The 22,534-nt window shown below is 33.6% G+C and overlaps 4 protein-coding genes across 5 annotated transcripts; 1 reads left to right on the forward strand and 3 right to left on the reverse strand.

The window, feature by feature from the left end:
- Nucleotides 1–5,210: 5,210 nt before the first annotated feature.
- Nucleotides 5,211–6,581, forward strand: LOC107431073 (expansin-A1). The gene is made up of 3 exons (XM_016041948.4): nucleotides 5,211–5,442; nucleotides 5,540–5,852; nucleotides 5,935–6,581. Exons 1-3 carry the CDS (start codon nucleotides 5,292–5,294, stop codon nucleotides 6,236–6,238), a joined length of 768 nt encoding a protein of 255 aa, XP_015897434.1. The 5' UTR covers nucleotides 5,211–5,291; the 3' UTR covers nucleotides 6,239–6,581.
- Nucleotides 6,582–6,963: 382 nt separating this feature from the next.
- Nucleotides 6,964–11,824, reverse strand: LOC107431071 (MACPF domain-containing protein CAD1). Of its 2 annotated transcripts, none has more exons than XM_025078806.3 (7): nucleotides 11,542–11,824; nucleotides 9,759–9,994; nucleotides 9,482–9,677; nucleotides 9,276–9,362; nucleotides 8,638–8,821; nucleotides 8,342–8,505; nucleotides 6,964–7,766 (listed from the first exon to the last, which is right to left on the reverse strand). In XM_025078806.3, exons 1-7 carry the CDS (start codon nucleotides 11,797–11,799, stop codon nucleotides 7,131–7,133), a joined length of 1,761 nt encoding a protein of 586 aa, XP_024934574.3. In that variant the 5' UTR covers nucleotides 11,800–11,824; the 3' UTR covers nucleotides 6,964–7,130. The 2 variants fall into 2 exon arrangements, with proteins under 2 accessions (XP_024934574.3, XP_048319709.2); XM_048463752.2 differs by having other exon boundaries at nucleotides 9,285–9,362; nucleotides 11,542–11,822.
- A 278-nt stretch (nucleotides 11,825–12,102) lies between these two features.
- On the reverse strand, nucleotides 12,103–16,025 carry LOC107431026 (pentatricopeptide repeat-containing protein At3g29230-like). Its single transcript, XM_016041904.4, has one exon. It carries the CDS (start codon nucleotides 15,651–15,653, stop codon nucleotides 14,034–14,036), a length of 1,620 nt encoding a protein of 539 aa, XP_015897390.4. The 5' UTR covers nucleotides 15,654–16,025; the 3' UTR covers nucleotides 12,103–14,033.
- Nucleotides 16,026–17,026: 1,001 nt separating this feature from the next.
- LOC107407393 (serine/threonine-protein kinase STY13) lies at nucleotides 17,027–21,548 on the reverse strand. The gene is made up of 6 exons (XM_016014673.4): nucleotides 20,400–21,548; nucleotides 19,595–19,727; nucleotides 19,210–19,405; nucleotides 18,468–18,592; nucleotides 17,841–17,999; nucleotides 17,027–17,521 (listed from the first exon to the last, which is right to left on the reverse strand). The coding sequence occupies exons 1-6, from the start codon at nucleotides 20,618–20,620 to the stop codon at nucleotides 17,231–17,233; spliced, it is 1,125 nt and encodes a 374-aa protein (XP_015870159.1). The 5' UTR covers nucleotides 20,621–21,548; the 3' UTR covers nucleotides 17,027–17,230.
- Between the last annotated feature and the right edge of the window lie 986 nt (nucleotides 21,549–22,534).

Consider the following 22,534-nt stretch of genomic DNA (forward strand, 5'->3'; position numbering starts at 1 on the left):
CTAATGCTTGCCTTCTCATTTCAATTATTTTCTTTTGTCAACCTACTGTTTAACGCACTCCCAGATGGGACATTTGATGACTTGATTAATTAACCTTACCGAAATCATCTCCCTAATTTTACTCAATTTTTTTGAGAGATTATAAATCAAAAAAAATTAATTGTTATTTGATATAAAGGGTATTAATTTTTTTTGTTTTTACTTTTTTATTTTTATTTAATTATATGAAATTTATTTACTTTTTTATTGTGAATAAGAGAAAAAATTAAAGAGGTAAAGGTTGGATGGACTGTTCATGTCGAATAGCATATAGTTGTTTTTCCTTTTTTTTTTTTCTTTTTGGAGATTCAAAACAACATATAAAAATGCAACATTCTTTATATTGTTCTAATAATAAGAATATTCTTTAAACTAAAGAAAATAAAAAATATATATTTAATTTTTTCCAATTTTTTTTTTTTAGAAAAAAAATGATTTCAATGTTTTAGATAAATGTGATTTAGTAATCATAATAAAGTGACTACAAACTTATATATAGAAAAATATGAATATACATCTTACTCCTTGAAAAAAAAATCAACCAAAAAAGAAAAAATAGAAAGAAAAAAAAACAATAAAAAATTTGACAACTCACATTTCTCTTACTTAAAACAAAATTAAAGCGATGTATTCAATATAGAATTTAAAAGATTTTAACAGTATTTAAAAGTTTATAGGTATTCGATTTAGATTTTAAAAGAGTCTAACAAATCCAATGATATTCAATTTAGATTTTAATGAATTTTATAAAAGTCTATTAAAATTCAAATGTATTCAATTAGAATTTTATAAAATTTGTTTGAAATCTAATGATATTCAAAAAGTCATTTATTTTAAAATATTTTAAAAAATAATAAATTTTAATAGATTTGAAAATATTTTAATAATAAAATTGTAAAAAAATTTGTCAATATAAAATTCGATTTTAATTCTAAAAACTTTGTTGAATTCTTATAAATTATTTATGAAATATATGGAATTCCATTATAATCCATAAAATTCTTTAAAATCTATAGCTAGTTTTAAATTTATTAAATTATAGATTGAATATATCCCTAAAATAGATAAATATTATAACAACATAATTTTTTGCTTTCATTTAGCTAATTTTGTTATTAACTATTTATAATTATAATTAAGCATTTTATGAAAATTAGTAATCAATAGTAATGAATGAATTTATAGATAAATACTGCATTGAAACAAAATAATTTTGATTGTAGAAAAGTAAGAAATAAGAAAAAAATAAAAAAAAATAAAAAGGATAAGTGGGGAAAGATATTAAGAAATTAAAAAAAAAAAAAAAAAGTAAAATTCAAATGTTACCCCTAAGGAGAAAGGGAAGCGGCTCAAACAAATGTTGGGCGGGGCGAAACAGTAATTCACTGATGGCTAAATTTGTAAACATGTAAGTAAATATAAAAATCATTCATTAATGGGTCGGTGGGGAAGACAATCATTCATTGATGGCTAAATTTGTAAATATGTAAGTAAATATAAGAACAAAAAATAAAAAGGCCAAAAAATTTGTGGTGGACGCATGCCCCGACCCCACGTAGGTTTGTCTATGACCCTTGCAGCCTTGATGGGACTTGAATATATATATATATATATATTTACTACAATATCTTTTTGAGATTTACTGCTGTAATAAATAGTTTACATTGACCCCAATCCAAATAGCATACTAATAGATATTTGAAAAAACAAATGCTAGAAAAAATAAAAATCAAGAACTAAAATCCAACAATTTGGAAGATACTTTATTTATTTATTTATCTATTTTGTTGTTGATGTAATTTCCACGTTTTCTTGCTCATTTACCGTAAGAGTAGATTTCCATTAGAAATAATGTTAGGTGGGCAAGGAGGTCGGATGGGATTGAATCCAATGTGAACGTTGGACAGGCAAACATTTTTTTTTCTTTTTTATTTACAAGTGAATTTTGGAAGATGAAGCTCTTCACCATCATCACCGACGCACTGTAGAAAACCGGAGGTCACAGTCGGACGCGTGGCAATGATGGAATGGAATTCAGTAGCTGTCGTAGTCCGTCGACTTCGCCAAACAGTGATTTCGGTGGATTAAGACGGAAGCCCACATGGCTGCGGGCCCCACAGTTTATTGTCCACTAACTCCCCCGTGAGTTTCCCTCTCTCAGAAGGACGATAACACAACAGCTGCAAGCCCGAGATTTTTCTGGGTCCACTTAATTCTGTAATTTCCCACCCCCCCCTCTCCTTTTTTTTTTTTTTTTAATTTCTTAAATATTTGCTTACATTTTTTGGTGGGACAATGTCCCTACTAGTGAATAGTTTTTTCCCTTTTGTTTATGCAATGGGAGTTTTAGCGGTTCAATGAGAATAATTGATATTTTAGGGATTGATAATGAGAATGGTGACAACTAACTGTTTTGATAATGATGGTCTTTGTTTTGAGTTTATGCAAGTTTGTTTTTTTTTTCAAAAGAAACTCATTTTTCCTACCTTTAACATAAAAAAAAAAAAAAGTTTTGCATTTTTAACACTTTAAAATTGTTTTATCAAATATAAAAAAATAATAATACTAGATTTATTAAAATATGTATCAAATTCATTTATTATGATGTATCAGGTAATACAATAATATTTAATTAATTTTTTATTTATTTATTTAAAAGTTTTTTTAATATTTTTTTCATATTTAAATTATATAAATATATAAATAAATAATATTTTAACATGTGTTATTTATAAATAAATTTAATAAATATTTTAATATTTTCAGCATTACTGTTAAGAAAGAAATAAATTTGATTTACAAACATGGTCGAAATTGAAAGCTAAAGAAGTATTAAAAAAATAAAAATTAAAAAACAAAAGAAAGCCTATGGCCCAGGGGCCTGGAGCTCAAAGCCCAGATATAAGGATGTCGCTTGGCCCAAAATAGCAGCAACCCAAAATATTATGGTAGTGAACTAGAGGTATGGATCTGGGTCCATCTTAATCATTTAGTACCCACGTTGGCAATGTTTGACCGTCGCCACCGATTACATTACATGCAATTAGTCAATCATCCAGTAAAATATTCCTGTTTGAAGTAGATATACTTTTGAAACATTTAGACAAAATGGAATTGTAATTCTGTAATTTTATCTATAACTAAATTATATTTTTCATAGATATATATATATATATATATATATTTATGAGTAAAATTCCTCAAAATATATATATATATATATACATAAGAGAAAGATGAAGGAACAGTAAGGGTACTTGTTGCTTTTGATTCATGAAACGAGGAAGACAAATGACAAGACTCTCAAGGTCTAACCAATTTCGGTCCTTTAAAAAAAATAAAAATAAAAATAAAAAATTCATCACAACTGATATGGCATAAGTTGATAGGCGGTGAAAGTTTTAAGAAAAAATTGTTATTCACACCTGCCAAGTAAAGGAACTAAATTACAAGTTCTAACCATAAATCATTTGTTAATTTTTATGAAAATCACAAGTCCTTTAAATAAAATACAAGCAATAAATAAAATAAAATAACTATTAATATTAGACATAAACAAGTGATTAAAAATGGTAGATATTGCTAGCTAGCATCTATTGTATCCTACTTCCCCACCATTTCTGCTAAAACAGATGCACCAACTTGCTTCCCCATAAATTGTTCTTGTTGATCCTTTTATTCTAAAAACCAGCCCAATATTTTAAAAACAATAATTTAAAAAAAGAAAATTAGAAAGATAAAAAAAAGAAGAATTATTAGCAATGCTTCCATCTTAACTAACAAAATGAACCAATTGAGGCTGGTTTATGTTGTTGAGGGTCTTTTACTGCACTTACCACCTTCAAAAAACAAATAACTAGTCAATATATAGTTTTAAAAAAGTAGTTATTATTGAAAGTTTTAAAAAATACAACACTACATTGAAATATTATCATGAAATTCACACTTATGCTGACAAAATATTTCATCGCCTGTGGATCATTATTATGAATAATCGTCCGGTAGGTAGGAAGAAGCTGTTCTTTTATTATGAGCTTTTATTTCTTAACCTGTACATTTCTTTATGCCAGAGCGTTAATAGAATCTAACATCTTCTTTTAATTACAGAATATATATATATATACAATAGCAACAATATTATCATTCATCCTTATAAAATTAACACTGTATTTGGCTATGGCCTTATGAAGAGTTTACTTATTTTCCTTGAAACCAATAGCTACTTCAAGAAAAAAAATTTTATATAATAAATATAATTATACTATACCATATTACAAACCATTCCTAATCCAATACTCAATAATAAATATTTTATGAAATTTTTATGCAACAATCAATAATAATTATTTTGTCAAATCTGTATGTTGTATTTTTAAGGTGCATAGAATTATATTATGATTAAAAGTGATACGGAATAACATAACTATAATGCTTCTCCGGGCTCGGACACAATCTATGCAAATACTGAACACTCAATCTCTTCAAATACTTTGCTAAATGTAATGGAAAACAAGTAGACGAAAATACAAGATTAAACAAATATATCTACTGAGTAATAGGACCCACAAAATGGTTTTTTTTTTTAATAAATATTTGAAAAAAAAAAAAAGAAATACAGGTCAGCATGGACACGTCATAGTATCCCAACCAGAACTCGTTATTGGCCGGCCAGCATGTCAACGGCCACCCAATGACTCTCCTCTACATGTACACGTAAATATTCCCGTGCTTTCATCTGCTTCATATACGTGTTATAGTTTCCTGCCCTTTTCTCACCCGTGAATATTTTCCTACTCTTTCTCTCTAAACAAACAAAAAAAGAGCGTAATTAAATAAAACTCTTCTTAATAATCAATATTATCTTGTAATTGTATGTCATTGTGGGCTTAACAAATTAAAAATAATAATGTCAAAGTCAATTTAAAATATATAATAATATCAGTCAGCAAAAAATTTAAGTGCTAAAAAAGCAATTCGGGGTCCAATATTGCAAGAGCATGTGCAAATGACAAACGTGATTGGTGAAGAAAACCAAATTGAATTGAATTCAAATCTATTTACTTTTGGCAGTTCAGGGTCGGCCCAAACGTGACAACCGCAAACCTTTTTCTTTCAATTTTTATCTCTTATTACACTCTTTGTTATTCACTTACTATAAATACCTTCACCTTCTTTCTCTCTTGTTCTCATCCTCCATTACTGCATTCTTTCATTTACTATCTGCCTGTGTTTTTCACAGACAGACACTAACAATGGCCACCAGAGCAATGCAGGTCGTTCAGTTTCTCTCTTTTCTCTTCAGCTTACTTCTTCAACACAGTCACAGTCAGGAAGATAATTATAGCGGCTGGAGGACTGCTCATGCCACCTTCTATGGAGGCAGTGATGCAGCTGGAACAATGGGTAAGCTTCAGAGTACCTCTTTCTTTTTTTTTTTTGTTCCCCCATCAACCATGGTTTTGGCTCTGTAATCTGGGTGGTTTTTTGTTTTTTCTTGTAGGTGGAGCTTGTGGATATGGAAATTTGTACAGCCAAGGTTATGGAACAAGTACAGCAGCTCTCAGCACTGCTCTGTTCAACAATGGCAAGAGCTGTGGTGCCTGTTTCGAGTTGCGGTGCAATCAAGATCCGAAATGGTGTCGTTCCGGTGTCATTACGGTCACGGCGACCAACTTTTGCCCTCCTAATAATGCTTTGCCAAACAACAATGGCGGATGGTGTAACCCTCCTCTTCAACATTTCGATTTAGCAGAGCCTGCTTTCTTGCAGATTGCAGAGTATCGTGCTGGGATTGTGCCTGTTCTCTATAGGAGGTAGTTTTTACATTTTGATTTATGAAAATGGTTTTGGTTTTTTTATTATTATTTGGTGGTTGCTTAGAAATATACATTACAGGGTTCCATGTGTGAAGAAAGGAGGTATAAGGTTCACCATTAATGGACATTCTTACTTCAATTTAGTCCTGTTAACTAATGTTGGAGGCTCAGGGGACATTCAGGCAGCGTTTATTAAAGGATCGAGAACTGGTTGGATGGCAATGACTAGAAACTGGGGTCAGAATTGGCAAAGCAATTCGTATCTTAATGGTCAAAGCCTCTCGTTTAGAGTCATAGACAGTGATGGTCAAACTCTCACTAGCAACAATGTGGTGCCTCCTAATTGGCACTTTGGACAGACTTTTGAAGGTGGTCAATTTTAGAAAAATATGTTGTACAAAACACCTCCGCTGAAATATTTTAGAAGGTGATGGAGTTTAGATATTTATATGCTCTGCTTTAACGCAAAGGTGACAAAATTACGCCCGCTTTGCTTGTGAATTGTGAGAGATATATAAGCTACTTTAATTAACCAGCTGAAGTATTTATATACATATACATACATAAAATCTCAAGTTCTAAATATTAATAAGTGGCTCTGAAATATTCGAGCCTGCCTGATTAATGTCACTAGGACGATTGTTTTCTACCTTGTGTATGGTGTATTGCCAGCCTAGTTAATGATAAGTTGTGCTCTCGTTATGGTTTCGTAATTAAAGTGAACTCTCTCTCTCTCTCTCTCTATATATATATATATATATATATATATTGTATGTTATTACTTTTGAAATCTAATGACTTACCAGCACACATAATGTTCTTGATGATGATAAATTTGATAATGTTTTTCAATGATCATACTTTGAAGTTCAAACATTATATTTTGGTCCAGTTTGAGACTTCGGATTTAAACTTTTCTACCATATTATTCAGAGATAAAAACATAAGCAAAAGGTTGTTATCCTGTCGACATTAAAACATATATTCAAAAAAGCACCATCTAAATCCCTTTATCAAATTATATTAGAGAAATTAATGTTTTCCTTACCTTAAACTTTTTACCGTAATTGTAACTACCTTTGCCATGAAAACTGCAAAAGCCTTGATATGTCCAACCACCCAAAACACACATTCTCGTTGAACGCAGTCCATCATACTAACAAAATTCACAAGCATGATGGAACACAAATTTTATATGCAACAGATAAGGACACTGCCTCTACCTAACAAAAACCAGAACTGCACATCAACATATATGTATACATCAACAAACTCTTAGTAATTTAACAAAGAGTATTTCACTCTCAAAACAATTTTTCCTTTCTCCACTCCTAGCTTTCCACCGGTAACCAACCAATGACCCGGATGGTCCTGGGGGCCCTTGCTCATCTCAGACATATCGACAAACTTCACCAATTTGTTGCCTGCAATGTTCTCTCTTGAATCCGAAGTAGAGTCACCAGCATTGGAATTGCCTCTTGAAGAAGCCGTTTTCTTTGACTTTTCATTCGGGCAATGATCCCACAAGGATCTTCTTATTGTGCAGCCTGGCAGCTTAGAATACAATAGCTTCATGTACAAGACATTTCTTGATCCAAAATCCCATACTCCAAGCTGAGCTCCAGTCACTATGTGGACACCAGAGATGTCACCTATAAAGGTTTCAGGATTTTCAATAGGTGCAGTGCTCACATGCGAGAAATTTTTCCATTTCACTGGCTCAAACCATCGGCTATCTTGCTCCTCTGGCCCTTGCCACTTGGGAGCACCAATTGCCACATGGGTATCCCAGTACGGTTGAAGGATCTTTGGAAGAGATTGTAAGTGCTGAAGATGAATACACAGACGATTCTGCTTACTTCCTTCTAGACAAAGCCGCAACCCTGTTACTGGTTTACGTCCAACTGATATCTGCAATAATGTTGAGAAATTTTTGTCAAAGGGTATCCCCAACATTTTCTCTCATGCTTTTATGTAATTTATACAGCTAACAGTTATTGTGTCCAATGAAACATGACTCAAAATCAGAATGATAGGTATCCCAATGAACTGAAAAACCAGCCAATACAAGCCTTTCCAATAAAAGGTTTCTGTATTAGAAAAGCATTTACAGTAACTGTAGAAGTAAAATTGCAATGTAACAAAACCATCATTTTTTCCATTTTATTGTTGAGTTGCAAATCATGCCTTCTACATAACTAGAAAGATTCAAGTAGAATACAGCCAGAATGTGAGCCATCTTTAGATGCTACATCAAATACAGTGAAACATCGTAATTTTGCACTATATCCTAAGCAATGCAGGCATAAGAGATATGGGGATACGACATTGAGTTCAGATTTTATGTAAAGAGGATCGGTTGGAAGCATGGAGTTTTATTTATCCTATCCACCAATATAACAAAACATTAATCTTTTACAAGTCTTTCCATGGTATGGAGGATTGTTTGGGGGTCTAAATAATAAATTGCAACAAAAGTTTCATACCTGCTCCTGGCTGACATAAAGTTTCTGCCCCATTATGCTGAACTGCAAAGATGGGCAAACAGGTTCCTTTCTTTGGCGACCAGGAATCCCATCCTGTACAGGAGCCCATATACGAGGAATCTGAAACTCTAGGAAATACCTCAGTTCTTCAATTGGAGGCTTATCTGTATAAAGTTTTCCACCAAAAGACAAATAAACAAATCATTGCCACCATCACCAGGAAGACTTGTTGTTTCAATGCTATAGAACATTAGAGGACAACATTTTTACCCATCTATCAAGGTTAATTGTCTTACATTCTAGATAAAGACTAATAGCTCGAGTCAGATGCTCCTTTCCAGTTACCCCATCAAGAAGAGCTGTTATAGGGAAAAATGTCATCTCAATGATGTCTGGAGATGATTTGATGGTTCTAGCCCATTGGATGTGATTTTGTTCCAGATCATCTCCTCCCCTCCTCCGGAAAATAACTGTTACATCCTGCAACAATAAAATTTACAGAAAATCTTTAGTTGAAGGCTTCTAGTGATTCATTGTAACAATTTTTGGAAACTACTAATCAATGATTAGAAACTTCAAAACATGATTCCTGAAAGTGAAACAAAACGTTTTCCACCCATATACATATTAATCTCAAAAACACTTAATGTCTCAGACTTATGGGACATCAGTCCATCATAAAGCATCTTTTTGATAAAAAAAGACACTAAGCACCTCCTAAAAACTTCTATGATGTAACTTCTATCCGTGTTTCACAGACAGGAATAAGGCAGGAAACAAACAGAAGCAATATTTTTTTTTTTTTTTTTTTTTTTTTAACTTATCTCGTAAAGGCAAAAGAAAAACATTTTGGTGTTATAACATGAGTCACCAAGAATTATCTACATCAAGTGGAAACTGATTCCAAATATGTGCCTGTATATAGAAAAATTACTTCACGTACTTCTTTCCCTGCAAGATATGATGCAGTATTCGGTTGTGGATATACCCCTTGGTTGTAGAACAGGCCAGGATCAACACCCTGACAATTAGAAAAGATAAACAATAATTTATTAATCAACTAAATAATACCAAAATGTTGCTGATGCAAAAGTTAAGGCAAATCAAATATGACAAAGTAAAAAGAAATAGCAAAACAACCTTATCCTTGACTTTCTTCAGACCTGAACTCGTGTGGCTCTCTACGTCAGAGAACCTCTGATTTCCGATATCCTGGACATAGTTTTTAATCTCCATGGTTGATAAAGGGGATGACTGGTGTTGTTTCACATAAATCACATCTTTCCCACCAATAGTTACAGATGTTATGACATGTGTCCCAAAATTTTCAATAAAGCTGTCAAACAGGTACTCACAATCAGACAAAGTTTTGACCATCTTAGCGTTATTTTCCCTCAAATATTACAGAAAGACGTACCTCGCCAAGGATGTGGGGTCCCAATAAGTTGGCACTGCCCTTTTAACATTTTCTTGCAACACTAATCCCGTATTTAGATGAACTTTGGCAAGTGGATTATAGAACCCATCCATAGAAAGGGTCTTTGTTGCTGCTGCATCAACAAGTTTTGAACCAGTGAAGCTAAATGCACAATTAAAACTACCAAGAGGAAAGGGCCCAGATAGACCAGCCTTTTGATTAAAATAGTCCACCATCTGCAACATTTAACAAGAAAAGTACAAAAATTGAATAAATTGGATGCAAACATATAAGCAATGAATAATATAAATATTAATTACTTAAATACAAAGCTTTGAAGAATAAAATCAATTCCATTCCTGCCTTGAAGCCATGGAATTTTGTTAAGCCATGAAATTTTGTTAAGAGCTCTCTCGCCCTCCCTCTCTCCCTCCCTTCCCTTAATATAAATATTAATTACTTAAATACAAAGCTTTGAAGAATAAAATCATTTCCATTCCTGCTCCCTCCCTCCCTCCATCCCCTTAATATAAATATTAAATACTTAAATACAAAGCTTTGAAGAATAAAATCAATTCCATTCCTGCCTTAAAGCCATGAAATCTCTCTCTCTTTTACACCCACATAAATTTCAAAGCAGCACAGCCTGACAATATATGCAGTGGATAAACCAATGTTCTTGAATATCATCGCCATATATTAGCAAGAAACATCTCTGCTAATCCTTTGATTTACTTGTAACTATTGAGATCCATTAGATTCATAACTAAAGTTTTTACATTCGTTTTTTAACCCGTTTACATTACTAGATTATTAGTATTCATTGATGGCATGTAGCTCAATGAGTTTATATTTGACCCCTAGTCTCTCCCAGTTAGAGATGAGTCTGTACAACTAAAAGTTAAAAATTGTCAAACCCATTATTGAATAAGTAAACATGCCATTGGATGAATGTTAACAAGAGTAACGAAGTTACACCCTGATTTATCATTAAACGTTGATGGAAAAAAAGTTTAGGCCAGATGGCAACTTCATCCTAGGTGTGGTTCAAGGGAGAAGGGATTTACAGCCCACTTGCCTGCAAATCATATTAAAAGTAACCTGTGCTAGACCCTGTACTACTGCTAAGTTCCTGGCTTTGTTTAAATAGATTTTAGATCAAGACCGCATCAGAGGCCTATGGGAACTTGAGCATTGCTTTGACATAAAATTCTTAATCATCTAAGGAATCTTATAACACATAGAGCATGAGCAAACTGTAAATGACATTTTATTGATCAAACAAAGCATGGAGGTATAAATCAAACATAAGACATAATGTGGTAGTACGTACGCTATTCACCTAGAAGTTAAGAAATTTTTCAAAAACCTGTAGTAGATTAAGCCCATATAAGAATGCATCACAGAGAACATTAAATTTTCATAACTTTGTATCAACAACAAAGATATTCAACTTGAAGGGGGAAAAAAATAAATAAATAAAAAGTTTCCACTAATCAACTGCCCATCCTCATCTATACTGGATATCTTTCTCTATGTCAACAATGATCTCATTAATCTGACAATCATCCACCTCATCCAACATTTTCACTAAGTTGGTATCTCCTAATTTCAACTTAATTCACAAACGCCAAAACCATAAGCATCAGTTCCGTGGTACTTAATACATGCACAAATACATCGACTTCTCAAAGCACAAAAAGAACAACACAATTAATTAATTATGCGATTATCGCATCAGACATGAATAAGAATCAAATTAAAGAAAAACCCTTTGTCATACCTCCTGGAAGCTGCAAACCCCAGAACCTTGACGGCCAATAGACTCTTTGGTGCTCTTGATGTCCCTGGAAACATTGGGTACTACTATATCATCATACAGCAAAAGATCCCTTTGATGCTCATCATCAACCTCCACAATACGAGACCCTGCTACTCCTTTGCAGTAGAGCAACCTAGTATCGAAGTTGACGTCGAAGCCCCTTCCTAATGCCTGAACGGAGTTCACAGCATTATGCAAGGCTGCAAAATTTTCCCCCATTTTCTCATCAGAGAAAACCACCCCTCCCCCCCCACAACCCCCCCCAAAAAAAAAAATAATAATAAAGAAGAAAAAGAAAAAACCCTTTCTGTTTCTTTGATGAGGAGCAAAACCCAGCTAAGTAAAACTGACCAAAAAATTGAAAACCCAACTCCCTGTTTGGGTTAACTGAGACTCAGTAAAAGGACCCCATTCGCTCATAAACCGACAAGGAACTGAGTAATCATAGTGGTGATTGAATTGTTTTTCCTCTGTAGACTTTTCTGATCAGACATTATGTAGAAGAAAAGCTAAACGGATTAGTTTTGCTGACCCAGACTCATCTCTCTCTCTCTCTCTCTCTCTCTCTCTCTCTCTATTTTTGCTCTGTTTCTTCAATAAGTTGACCCACAAAGATTAACAAAAAAACGACCACTTCAAAGAAAAACAGAGTTTCGAAATCGATAATATCAACGAAGAAGAAAGTTCATGTAGCTCAATCTATTTTTTCATCCTTCGGATCTCACATATCACATGGACGATTTTTTTTTCCTTTTTTTTTCCGTAAAATCTTTATGAATTTCTTTTTCTGCGCCGGTTTGTTTGTGTTAAAAAAGAAAAAGAAAAAAGAGAAAAAGAAAAAAAAAAAAAGAGAAAAAAAATCTTCTACATTTTACCGTCGCTATAATATAGAGTATTCCTACCTCCTTCAGAGACAAAGCTTACGGCAGAGGCATTGACTTGGGGTCGTCTTTTAATTTTTTTTCTCGGGGAAATGACAAAAGCGATGCGTTTAATATGGTATGGTGCACAGTTGCAGGAGACCTTGACTTTGATTTTGACACGTGTGCATCGGATTTTCATTCGACGGTTCATAGCCTTTCAAGAATATACTGGCAGTTGGACTTTCTATTAGGTTTACGTGTGACTGACTGTGACGGGATTTGCGCTCTTTTTTCTTTTTTTCTTTTATTTATTTATTTTTTTAACAACAAATTCTCGTCAATTTTCTAAATGATCGTATTTTTAGTGTGACCGTGAATATTACTTTTTATATTTTTACTGCACCTCCTCATCTATTTTTTTGAAATTTTTAAATGGGATTTGAATATATATTAAATTATATGGATATTAATTACAGTTTAATTTATTATACTTTCATTTAAAAAATAATTCAAAGTTATTTCCAATTTTCACAAAACTGATAACAGGATAGTGCAGTGACAGAGTTTACCTTCTTAAAGCAGAGGGTCTAGGTTCAAACCCTCCACCTAGAGGTTAAAAGGAATAATAATAAATAAATAAGTAAATAAAATATTACCTTTTCTTTTAACTTAAGTTTTTTTCCTTTTTTTTTTTTTTCTTTATTTTGGATAAAGATATCCTATTTGCCAAATTGTAAAGAAAAAACCGGGTGTGAATTTGAATTTTGTTTCTGAATCGAGCTCACAAAAGTTATGCCTCCAAACCAAACAATAGACCCAATAATCCTCTCAGTAAAATAAAAGAAAAGCTTACAACAGAGGACTTTATTAATACTCCATTTTTATTTTTTTTTACTTTGTACTTTTTCATGCCACACCTACCCACAAGTTAGGTGGAAAACTGCTGTTCCCCTTCAACTCTTCTTTCCGCCATTCCCAAGTTCAAAAGTTTAAAACTCGAAACATCATTTTACATTAGAAATTCTATCATGATTAAAACCAAGTTTCCACTGTTCAAGGTATAATTTGAATTTTCTTATCAAGTATTGAAGATTACACCTAGATTTGACAGCTCTAACCCTGCCAAAAAGCTTCACTTTTCTTATTAAGAACACAAAAGATTTATTTCCCAGACTCAGAATGGAACAATTTTTTCTCTTTATCTTTTTTTATCATGCAAAAAATTTTTCACATATAGACGCAATAATGGTGGATAATGACATCTCATATGACACCCTTAGACCAGATGATGGCAATAGAATGACACGCAAATACCTGAACATAGGCAGGCAAGAGCATCATTGCCAGATATAGAACAAAACAAGACATGGCCAGAGGGTATCTCACTCACATCCCCATTTATGAGTACAAAATCATCATGTGGTCCATTGACATCCATTAGCTTGAAAGTTACGTTCCCTTGTTTCCATCAAAAACTTGTCAAACTCAATAATGGATGTTATTAAAATCCCAAGCCAACCACAGGTATATATCAATCATAAACTAAAACATTAATTGATTAAGATTAAGAAGATTTTTACCGATGTCATACTAATTATTCTTTAATTTCATCTCTATATGGCTGGAGCCAAGAATCTTCAGAACTCCCATGTTGATCATTTCATTCCTCAAGCGTTCGACATTGTCCCATCTCCCAGCTTCAGCATAGATGTTAGATAACAAAACATAATCTGCATCCTTAAGAGGCTCCAATTTGGCAAGTTGCTGGAAGCATTTCTCGGCCAACTCCACGTTTCTATGTATCCTACAAGCACCCAACAAAGTTCTCCACAGTATGATGCTTTCATCACAAGGTACGGTTTCGATCATTCGGTAAGCTTCATATAACAATCCCCCTCTACTTAGAAGATCGACCATGCAACCATGATGTTTTTTATCAGGCATGATGTTGTATTTCTGTATCATATGATTGAAATACCAACTTCCTTCTTCCACCAAACCTTTATGGCTACAAGCAATCAAAACACCAGTGAATGTAACTCGATTAGGTCTAACCCCATCAAGCATTTTTTCCATGGCAGCAAATACATCCAAAGCTTCCTCGGAGTAACCATTAACGGCCAACCCCACGATCATCGCATTCCAACAACTTACAGTCTTCATTTTCAGCTCATTGAACACTTCCCTGGCTGAACTCAATTTCCCACATTTTGCGTACATATCCACGAGGGCATTACCTAAATATCCCTCCATCTTATACTTTCTTCCTTTCAATGATTTATGAATCTCCATGCCTATCTCCAATGCCCCTGTCTCAGCGCAAGCACCTAATATAGATATAAGTGTTACTTCCGTAGCTTCAACCTTAGAAATTTGCATTTCGCGGAAGAGATTCGATGCTCCATCATAATCTTTAACCTCAATATAACCAGCAATCATAGAGTTCCAAGAAACTGCATCCCTCTCCGGCATCTCTTTAAACAACTTCTTTGCAGCTTCAATCTCGTGCAACCTCACATGCCGTGCCAATAATGTATTCCAAGAAACCACATTCTTCTGAGGCATCATAACGAAAAGGTTATCAGCCGATTCAAAATCATTTATTTGATCGTACGCCGATATCATGATGTTCCAAGTAGAAACACTTTTCTCCGTCATTTCATCAAAAACATGACGTGCAAGTCCAATATACCCGCACTGAGAATACGAAAAAACCAACGAATTCTGCACGTACAAATCATTATCAAACCCCGACTTAAAAACCCGGCAATGAATTTCAGCTCCCTTGCGAGCAATACCCACACCATACGATTTCACAGCATCGTCCTCCTTGCATTTCAGAGCTCTAGCGCAGGCTTTGAGCGCAAAATTGTAAGTGTAATTATCAGTCCCAACATTCAAGTTCTGCATATGGTTATAAATATGTATCGCTTTGATGGGGAAAACACTGTTAGTGTAAGCTCTAATCATGGTGTTACAAATAAAAGGGTCGTCAATGGAAGTTTCTTCGAACAGTGATTGAGCATACACAAGGCAACCCGATGGCGACAAGGTCGCGAACAAGATGAGCTTCGCGATCACTGGGTTGTGAGCTAAGAAGCCTGCTTTGGTAATGAAAGCTTGGGCCTGCTCTGCTTCTTTCATGGAAGATAGCCCTGGAACTTGTTGAAGAAGCTTGGAAAGCAAGGAGGACCCTGTGCTTCTCAGCATGTTCCATGAGCTGACCACCCTGAAACTTCAACTCAGGATCTCTGGTCGGTTTTCATATAAGGAAGAGAAAGTTCAGGATTTTGGGTGGTCGCAGCTTGGCAAGCACGACGCTCTGGCAATTGGGTTTCCTCCATTGAAGGTTTAACCAAGAACTATGAGAGAATGTATCTATTCGTGGTGTTTGAATTTCTGATTTAGGGATTTCAGGGATCCGATCGGATCTCCATCGGATCTCCCACGATAAACGGTCCGGTTAGGAGGGGTTCAATTCGGGATGACAAAAGGGTTTGAATTCGGAACGGAGATGGACGTGGCAGTGGCAGACATTGGGACGGTAGAGACGGAATGTTAATTCCTACCGCCAAATAAATAACATATATTTATATTAATTTATTTTTCATGAGTATATATATAAATTCTTTAATTGATACATATTTATCCATTTATATAAAAATAAATTAATTGAACTTTGATGGAATAATAAATTCTTTAATTTATACATATTTATCCATTTATATAAAAATAAATTAATTGAATTTTGATGGAATAATAAATTCTTTAATTTATACATATTTATCCATTTATATAAAAATAGATTAATTGAATTTTGATGGAATAATAAAATTCTTTATTGGGTTGAGATCTGCCATGGAAGATGGTGGTAACGAAGAGAGAAATTAAAAAGAGGGGGTCGGAAAGAGGAACACATACCCATATTCACCATCCTCTGCCTACCATTTTGCAATATTTTTATGGTGATCATGTGGAGAAAAGTAGGTGTTCCATTTAAAATAATCGTAAAGATTAAAACTCTTTCATATTCATCATGGACCTCATCATTTCCATTGATGGTCCTTTCCCTTTTTTTTTTCCTTTAATTCCTTGTGATTTCAAGTTCCTCGAGGATTGACAATTCTTTTGAAGGGTGTCCATGTGGAAATGGTTAAATACAATTTTATTTTATTTTTTTAATTTCTAGATGGCATCTCCGTTTTGATTAGTTGTACATAGACTATAAATTTATTTATTCTTTTACAATAAATACATTTTATAAATTATTATAAGAAATGTTGAGATTCAAATAAATTTATACACACCATACTTTTCAATTCAAATATAATCATTTGAACATAAAAGGAAGGTTTTTTAATTTATTTATTTATTTTAGCCTAAAATATAAAAGGAAGTTATTTGAGTGGAACACAAAATGAAGTTAGTACCATTTTGATGCTATTAGAATAATTTCCAATTTAAATATCATGATTCGGCAGTTACAATCGACTTCATTGAATTAACATAAGATGAAGCGGTGAAGAGCCAAATTCTTATGGGAATTCAGCGAAGCCAAATCCAACAAAAAGACAACCAGACAATGTGGAATGGTCTACTTCTCTCTTTATTCTGTGAATGAGTTCCCCCATCGACATCATTTCTTTTCAGCATTTCTTGCACTTTGGTAATCATCATAATTTGGGTATTAATCACAAACTCGTTAAAAATTACATCTTCTATCTCATGCCTATGTTGCTTGAGTTTGGAACAAAAAAAGATAATAACTTTTCCAAAATTTTACCAGCTCATTGCAAGTTCTTTGTCCTCTTAGCAGCGAAAAGGTGACGAATAAAAGCAAACTTTCCTCTTGTTCGAGCAGATAAGTCATTCATAGAAACATTACTAGCTGCTGCCTCGTTAACATCGTCGGAATCCGGTAAGGATGATTGTGATGGTGAAAGTGTGAAGAGAAATGAATTGAGCATGCGGACTATCTGGCTGAAGCTGGGCCTCAAGTTAGGGTCCTCAACCCAACATGACTGTATGATAAATGCAAGATCAGGGGATATATCCTCTGGAAGACTAGGCCTCTCTTGCTGCATTCTCATATGTCAACAATATCTCTATGTGAGAATGCAAGAAAAGTGATACTGTTTTTAATAATCAGAACATATAAAATAAATCTTTTCTTAGGATGACCTTCCTAAAGCATGCAGCATAAGCGATGTCAGAAAATGAAGGTGCTTAAACCAACAGAAAATAAAAAAATAAAAAATAAAAAAAAGGGGATTCTCAGATTAACAGAAACAGAAAACATATCATACTCATCAAATGGATACCCATATACAGAACCAAAAAGCATTTCACAGTGAGAAAATGCATTCATAGAGAAAAACATACATGAATTCTTCATACCTTGAAAGCAGCAGCATAAGCAGCTTGCAAGTTGGACATGCCTTCAAATGGCATGCGGTTTGTCAATAGTTCCCATAAGACAATTCCAAAACTGTATACATCAACCTTGTTATTATAATGCTTCTTCTCTCCTTGACGCAATGTCACAGTGCTGTACAACTGCAAAAGGGCAAATTGTGAAGAAAGTAGGATAAACTGCAAGTAGATAATATAACATTCAATGCAAATTGGCAACATAAACCCGTAGAACTATTTAAATGGATAAACTTTAGGCTTGTGATACGAACACCCATTTTGTGCCAAAACACCTCGGGGTTTATAGTTAAAACCATTTCACCATTGTAAACCACATTTCAAAATTCTATATCCAAATGCAAGTATGCTTCAAGCCTTCAACTGAGGATTTAGCCCTCACAGGGTCAAATTCATCAACCAGGTACAAAATAGCCAACTTGTTTGGACTAGAGAAAAAAAATTTGGACAGCAAGTTTATGTTGTCATTCCTTGCCATAAAACATAAATAAGAGACATATAAATCACTAGTCATACAACTAGTGTATTCTGTTCAGCATAAACAAAATGGAAGATCCAGTAACAATCATACTATGCTAGCCAGAAGGCACAAACCTCAGGAGCCATCCACCGATAAGTACCAGTTTCTGCAGTCATCATTTCAGTCACAGATTCTTCTCTTGCCAGACCAAAATCTGCAAGCTTAACAGACTTTTGATTTGCCGTAAGCAACAAATTGTCTGCATTTAAAAAATTTTGCAAATGTAAATGAAGATGAGCTCATTTCATGTACAAGCTATATGCGATAAAAGGAAATGAAACGCAATATGTATGAATAATGTCATATAAGAATATCATCATCCCAAATTTTGAGAAAAAATGTAACACCAGACTGCATTCATTTTTGACAGATGAAGGTGCCTTTTATTTGAATATAGCATAAACTAATTGATCATGTAAGTCACCATCTAGAAAGGGAGACAAGTCCAGCAGCTTAAATTCTGAAATAACTGCAAATCATGTCCACTACCTTACAAGACTAACCTAGAATCAAAAGAAAACAACAAATGAAACTTACACACGCTCAAACACATACAAACAATACATCATCGCCGGCAAACTAGGTTTCTACACATGTGCTGGAATAAGCTGTTAGCACACTTCTGTAGTTCAATTTCAAAAGAAAGGAAGGGAAGAGAAATGAAACTACTGCAGCTCATTCCCAACTAAGGCTTAAGATTCAGAAATTAAGAGGAAAATGTAACATATACTGACAGCAAAATTATACAATTGTACATTATCTAGCAATAGCCTAGTAGTCAGTAATGAAATGCAGCTTCAACTAGCAAAATGATACCAGGTTTCAGATCTCTGTGTATAATCCCATTGGCATGCAGACATTCCATGGCACGAGCAATGTCAATGGCATATTTTATCGCCACGTGAAGATCTAATTTTTCAGGACGAAGACTAACTAGATACTTCCGGAGTGACATCCCAGGTAATAGTTCAGTAACTATCACCATTAAAGGATCTTTACAAGCTCCAATAAACTGCAAACGAGAGAAATGCATAAAACCAGTGAAACTAACATGGCAGATACACTATAAACCAATTGGTTGTGTACAAGAACGAAAATAAAAAGGCATACAAAAGTTTTGGAATCGATACTCATAGATCCTCCATTTTACAAAGCCTCACAGTGAAGGAGCGTCCAAGAATAAACATACTTTTGAACTCACCTTAACAAGGTTCTCATGTTTAACTCGAGACATCATGTTAACTTCACGAGCAAATCGATTCTCCAGCGAAGCTCTTTCTTCCGAAGTGCTTCCACGATGGAGAACTTTAACAGCAACAATCCGATTACAATACCTGGAAAATCAATAGAGATACATATACCAACTAAAACCTAAAATGACAATAAATTACTTCCAGAAAATCATGCCCAAAAATAAATAAATATATATACATATATATACATATATCTTTCTTCTGACACTAAAATTAATATACAATTCTTGTTAGATTAAGTTTAAAGAAGACTAAAAATACATCAGCAAACAAATAGGCATATATATCCACATGGATATTGAAATCTATGGAAGTTAACATGCCACCTCAGAAAGGATTATAGGAACAATTTTGAAATTCATTACATGCAAACAGACTTGACATATCAGATTTAAACCACAATTCTAATTCTAATTCTCCAGAAGTGGAGTTCTGTCCTGTCTGTCTTCAACAAGGAAGCCTCAAGTACATCTTTGAAAGTAAAGTGATTTGCAGGATTGAAGGAGAAGTTTTCACTTTTGGTAGCAAAATTTCCAGTCACGACCAAAACTAATTCCAATACGCTTATCCTCAATACAACAAATTCTGCATGAACATAACTCGTACAGTAGGCAATATAATTAAAGTCAAACAAATATATAAAATGGCTTCCCATATATATAGCTTTAACCCAAGAACAAAGTAAATAATATAAATTGTTCACAGTAGTTTCTATACTTCATAGAACCGATAGACAAAGGAATTGACACTGACCTTCCTTCATAGACTTTGCCATGAGCTCCTTCACCAATTTTGGACCCAATAAACAGAACTTTCGGGTCGACCAGCAAGTTCTCATCGATCGTCAATTGTTGGGTCGTTAGGGAACCATTTTGGGATACCAAATTGGGTTCAGCTTCATCAACAGACCTCCGCAAAGCCTGGTGCTCATATTCCCTCTCTTCACCTCCTCTGTACCTCTCACTGCAACTCATTATGTTGCGACCCACCCCCTCAAACTATACCTGAATTCCTCATGTCAGCCTCTTTTCTGTATACAATATTTACAGAACTGTCATCTTTTTTCTTTTTTTCTTTTTTTCTTTTTTTTTCAATCAGGTTTCTCGATGGGTCAACTTTCACTCAACATTTGATTCAATCTGTGTAACATCCTCAAACCACCACCAAACCAATGTTCAATCCCTTTAAATAATGAAACTTGTTCGTCCAAATTAACCATTCAGAAGCCAACCCCAGCACTACTTTACGACTTTTTTTTCCATTCGAAAAAAAATTATATTTTAATGCAAATTTTTCTCACTGGTTAATCCAGTGACCAAGAAAAACCTTCCTCCAGATAAAATATTGCTTTCCCGGAAATCATTTAAAAAAAAAAAAAAGACTCTGTTTATTAATTTTTTTTAATTTGTACTTCAACTTTGCTTGAGCTCGAAGCCTTGTCTTCCGTGGAGTTTATGAAAGGGCTACCTGGTAAAGAAAAAAAACAAACAAAAACCAAGATAAAATACACACATAAAGCAACTTACAGTCGACACAATTTTTTCTTTTTTTCTTTTTTTCTCCCGAGAAAAATTTTCCCAGAAAATTAGCTAGAATCACAATCTTCAATCTCAAAACTCTCCCGACTTTCACTTTCGTTTCTTTCTTTTTTTTTTTTTTTCCCTCTCCTTTTTCAATTTGTGATAATATAAAAAAATAATATATATATATATATAGATATAAACTTTAACCCTAGAAAGTACGAGACTCTATGTGTCTATGCGCTTTCTCACTCTATTTTTTTTTTTTTTTTTTTGGGCACTTTCTCTCTCCACCCACTGAGCGGACAAGAAGAGCTCTGATGAAGGAGAAGATACTCCGAGTCTCTGCTCGACGAGGGTTTGATTAAAAATGGGAGAGGAACAAAAATGAGAACAATGTTCCACCAATTATATACCGACACGTGGATAGCAAGAAAATAGGCCTTTGCTGGTTTGTAGCATCAGCGATTGGACGTTCTTGGTCGAGGATGCTTAGATAGATCACCCCCATATAAATCCGACAAGCGCATTACCATACGGCTCGAGCCCATTTAATCGGCTCGGCTTTGGCTCGGCTCTCTCCTTCTGGCTTCGCTTGTTGGTCACTCGCTTTCTTTCTCTGCCTCATGCTTAAACGATGCCGCTTTCTTTTCTTCTGTAGGATAAAATAGCTTGGACAATCTATTTTATATGGTTTTTTTATAATTTTTTTTTTTTTGATATGTGATAAAAATAAAATAAAAAATAAAAAATAGTATGTTACATTAAGTATTTTAGAATCATATTGATTATTTTTTAATACATTCAGAAAAAGACCGTGGTTTAACTATCTGTTTCTTTTTCTTTTTCTTTTTCTTTTTTTTCATGAATAAACACATTTGAGAAGGCAAATACACTTTTGTGTTTTTTGCATGCTGACGTAGTATTCTTGGGTTTTTCTCTCTTCTTATTATTATTTTTTCCCGAAAAATAATTGTTGTTGATAAACCTTTCATTATTTCATTTATTACATCTTTCCTTTTCACTTACTCTGCATTTAATAAAATTATTGTTTTCTTCAATTTTATATTTCTTTTAAAAAAGAAAAACGAAGTCATCTTTTCTTTTTCTTTTTTAATAAAAATACGAAGTCAAATACAACCATTAATTCTTATTCGTACAAAAATTATGCTTCATTTTCAAATGCATACTTTAATGAAAAAAGCTTTTAGCATTCATTATTCAACAAACAAATGTTCCGATTTTATCCACATAGTCAAGATATTTGTCCATGTAATTCCATCGGTGAAAATATTAATTAAAAAAAAAGGTTCAAATTAGGATCCAAGTCAAGTTTTTCGCTTCTAGATAATTTATCGTTTTCATTTG

This window comes from Ziziphus jujuba, chromosome 6 (assembly GCF_031755915.1).
Source record: "Ziziphus jujuba cultivar Dongzao chromosome 6, ASM3175591v1".
Taxonomy (NCBI): Eukaryota; Viridiplantae; Streptophyta; class Magnoliopsida; order Rosales; family Rhamnaceae; genus Ziziphus; species Ziziphus jujuba.

Bases quoted from the DNA above. Each gene is read 5' to 3' on its own strand.
- LOC107431073 (XM_016041948.4), top strand. From the start codon at position 5,292: ATGGCCACCAGAGCAATGCAGGTCGTTCAGTTTCTCTCTTTTCTCTTC. The intron at 5,443-5,539 runs GTAAGCTTCAGA...TTTTTCTTGTAG, and splicing joins TGATGCAGCTGGAACAATGG to GTGGAGCTTGTGGATATGGA. The intron at 5,853-5,934 runs GTAGTTTTTACA...TATACATTACAG, and splicing joins GTGCCTGTTCTCTATAGGAG to GGTTCCATGTGTGAAGAAAG.
- LOC107431071 (XM_025078806.3), bottom strand. From the start codon at position 11,799: ATGGGGGAAAATTTTGCAGCCTTGCATAATGCTGTGAACTCCGTTCAG. The intron at 9,995-11,541 runs GTATGACAAAGG...TAAATGTTGCAG, and splicing joins GGGTTTGCAGCTTCCAGGAG to ATGGTGGACTATTTTAATCA. The intron at 9,678-9,758 runs GTACGTCTTTCT...CCTGTTTGACAG, and splicing joins GACCCCACATCCTTGGCGAG to CTTTATTGAAAATTTTGGGA.
- LOC107431026 (XM_016041904.4), bottom strand. From the start codon at position 15,653: ATGCTGAGAAGCACAGGGTCCTCCTTGCTTTCCAAGCTTCTTCAACAA.
- LOC107407393 (XM_016014673.4), bottom strand. From the start codon at position 20,620: ATGAGTTGCAGTGAGAGGTACAGAGGAGGTGAAGAGAGGGAATATGAG. The intron at 19,406-19,594 runs GTGAGTTCAAAA...TCTCGTTTGCAG, and splicing joins AACATGAGAACCTTGTTAAG to TTTATTGGAGCTTGTAAAGA. The intron at 17,522-17,840 runs GTATGAAGAATT...ATGAGAATGCAG, and splicing joins CTTATGCTGCTGCTTTCAAG to CAAGAGAGGCCTAGTCTTCC.